The sequence below is a fragment of the Anarrhichthys ocellatus genome, unplaced genomic scaffold, assembly GCF_004355925.1.
Source record: "Anarrhichthys ocellatus isolate YVR2014 unplaced genomic scaffold, GSC_Weel_1.0 scaffold4180, whole genome shotgun sequence".
NCBI lineage: Eukaryota > Metazoa > Chordata > Actinopteri > Perciformes > Anarhichadidae > Anarrhichthys > Anarrhichthys ocellatus.
In genome coordinates, this window is record NW_022284154.1 from 1,560 (window position 1) to 4,736 (window position 3,177).

The 3,177-nt window shown below is 42.3% G+C and overlaps 1 protein-coding gene across 1 annotated transcript; it reads right to left on the bottom strand.

Moving 5' to 3' along the window:
• Window positions 1–1,002: 1,002 nt before the first annotated feature.
• Window positions 1,003–2,915, bottom strand: LOC116379356 (low-density lipoprotein receptor-related protein 6-like). Its single transcript, XM_031841307.1, has 4 exons — window positions 2,131–2,915; window positions 1,912–2,048; window positions 1,694–1,791; window positions 1,003–1,471 (listed from the first exon to the last, which is right to left on the bottom strand). The coding sequence occupies exons 1-4, from the start codon at window positions 2,297–2,299 to the stop codon at window positions 1,171–1,173; spliced, it is 705 nt and encodes a 234-aa protein (XP_031697167.1). The 5' UTR covers window positions 2,300–2,915; the 3' UTR covers window positions 1,003–1,170.
• Between the last annotated feature and the right edge of the window lie 262 nt (window positions 2,916–3,177).

Consider the following 3,177-nt stretch of genomic DNA (forward strand, 5'->3'; position numbering starts at 1 on the left):
CGGAATGAAAAGTAAAAGTAAAGATTTACAATGAATTTCTAAATAGTTTATAAATACGATATCTACACAATATGTGGTACAAAAATACTATCGAGCATTTCGTTAAAATAAAAACGTGACGATGAAGACGACAACTTTTCAGGCACGAGATCGAGTTCACGAGAAAATAAACGAGAAGCGACGACGTCGTCAATCAAAACACGACGTTTTGGTTTTTATCCCGATGAGTCATGCGACACCTGATCTTTGACATGTTTTAGTGTTTAGTACGGAGGCCCCGAAGGGACAAGAGCAAGAAGTAGTTTCTAGTGAGAAACAAACAAAAATAAAAAACAAACAAACAAACAAACCAAAAGAGGCTGATTGTCTTCAAATTCAGGTTCTAGCAACACTTTCTGCCTCATGGAGAAAGTATGGAAGTCCATCTCTGCCAATATGATGACAAAAAATACTTTAAGTCAAAATCACGAAAAACATTCTCAAAACACGAGAAACATTCTAAAAATGACGACTTAATATCTCAAAATGATGAGAAAATCTAAAAAAGGACTGACGGGACCCTTTTGTGCTTTTCCTGGTGTCAATTAACTTCCATACTTCAGGGCCTCCGTAGTGTTCAATCAAACTTATTGATCCTCTGCTGCCTCGTCAATACAGAGCACCTCCTGTTTGATTGATTAATAAATATGTTGTGTTATTGCTACATGACTCATCCACCAGACACTGTTTTCTAACTGAGGAGGTAAAACGTAAATCAAAGTACCGCGTTCTCCAGTTTACATGGTAACTACAGACACCACAGGGGGGCGCTCTCCTCCTTTTCTTCTCCTGTTGATGTTTTTCATATTTGGCATCAGATAAGTTAAATCGTCCCTCTGTGGCTTTTTGTCCTTCGGCCTCTTGTTCTCCCAGTTTAAGGCAACTTAATATTTGTGATGATTTTAATAAAACCTTTTCTTAAAAAATGTACAAATGTCTTAATACAAACCTCTATGACATCATCAGTAAACACTGTATAGAAAATATATAAATATGCTTTTCTCTTTTTCACTGTACAAATGTTTCTTCCTCTTCATCAGCCTCTTTAACCTCTTTTATGCACAATTGCTATTTACAGTGAGGGGGCGTGGTCTGTGGGGGCAGGGCTGTGGAGAGGTGCATTGTGGGTGCTCAGGAGGAGTCCGTGCAGGGCGATGGAGGCGGCGGGTAGAGGTGGTGAGAGTAGCTCCTCTCTGTGAAAGGAGAAGGAGGACAGCTCTCACAGTTCTCCTCAGCTGACAGGTACTGACTCCTCGGGGTCGGAGGAGGAGGAAGAGGCTCAGAGTCGTAGTTCAGGTCGCTGGTGTAACCTTTAGCACCAGAAGAAGACTTCAGAGGAGCCCGACGGCCAGGAGTGTAGTCGCTGTCACACAGGTCGGTACTGCAGGGGGTGGTGGGGGGGGCGAAGTGACGGTACGTGTAGGGACGGTAGCTGAGGAAACACCACAGAGTAAGAAAACACCACAGAGTAAGAACACAAGTGATGGTAGCTGAGACAAAAAACACAATAATAAAAAAATATATAGATAAGTAGAAACACCACAGAGTAAGAAAACGATTATATTAACACGAGATGATGAGACACACTAACACGGGATGATGAGACACACCAACACGAGATAATGAGATGCATTAACATGAGATAATAAGATACCTGTAGGATCTGTGAGTTGAGGGACTGTTGGAGGAATAACCAAACTCCATGGTGTACTGAGAGCGGACTGTAGCAGGAGACGGAGGAGGATTCAGGATCTGCAACAAAACAATATAGAAGACAATCAGCAGGTAAATAACTTCAGCATGAAGTACATTTAATAATAAACTGTGTTGTTTCCACTGATATACTATTTAATAATAAACCACATGTCTCACCGGGGGGAAGTATGTCCCCTTGGTGCTGGACGAGCTGCTGGATGAAGCTCCGGTCACGTGAGCGCGGTCGTAGGGCGGTCCGCTGCTCCCGCCCATGATGCTGAGGGAGCCAATCACAGACTTCCCTCTGGACATCCCTGTAGGTTTAAACACGCGTCAGCATCACGTTCATTAAACACAATAACGTAGATACAGACATACGAGGTTAGGACGTCCCACCTGGCAGCGAGCTAGACAGAGAGCTCGGATGAGGAACGTATCCCAGCGGCACCGACGACGGCCCGTGAACCACGAAGTCGTTGGTGACCGTCTCTCCATCGTCCTTCATCTGAGGACAGAGGACGCGCTGACACACGAAGTACACAGCGCCCACCACGAACAGCGCCATGACCACGCCCACAATGGAGCCGATGGTGTTGTTGGAGGGAGGAGGAGGCTCCTCTGTCGGGTCTGACACCACAGAAGAAGAAGAGACATGTTAGAATACATCACAAGTTTCCTGTTCAAATCAACAACATCATACGCTTTTATTATTTTTAAGACACTTTGGTAAAACATAACGACAGAATTTATAATCAAATGTACTATTCCACCATGAATGAAATGAATAACTAGTTCATTTTTAGGGCCCGAGCACCGACAACGTCGGGCCGAGAGGTCCCTATTGAAACTGTAGGAATTATTATTCTCTCGAATTAAATGCCTTTTTGGGGGCTTTATCATGTCCCATATTTGGCGAGCATATCAGGACTGCGGGAAATTTTTATATTTTATGGGTCCCATGCTCGAGCATAACAAAACTGCTCCCTAGCGCCCCCTAGAAGTTGGAAAGGCAAGCTCCGACAGCCTGTATGTCCAAATGACTTAAAAGTTTACGGACATGAGCAACTGAATGAGTTCTACAAAAAAATCCTCTTGGGACCCTAAGCTCCGTCTACCAAAATTTTCCGCCATTTAAAATTTTGGGAAAAAAAGAAAAAAAATCACTTCTCCTAGATCCTGGGTCTGATTGCTACCAAATTAGCTGTGAATCATTATTGGAGATATATCTAGATATATATCTAGATATATCTATCTAGATATATATATCTAGATAGATAGATAGAGATAGATCTATAGATAGAGATAGATCTATAGATAGAGATAGATCTATAGATAGAGATAGAGATAGATCTATAGATAGAGATAGAGATAGATCTAGAGATAGAGATAGATCTAGAGATAGAGATAGATCTATAGATAGAGATAGATCTATAGATAGAGATA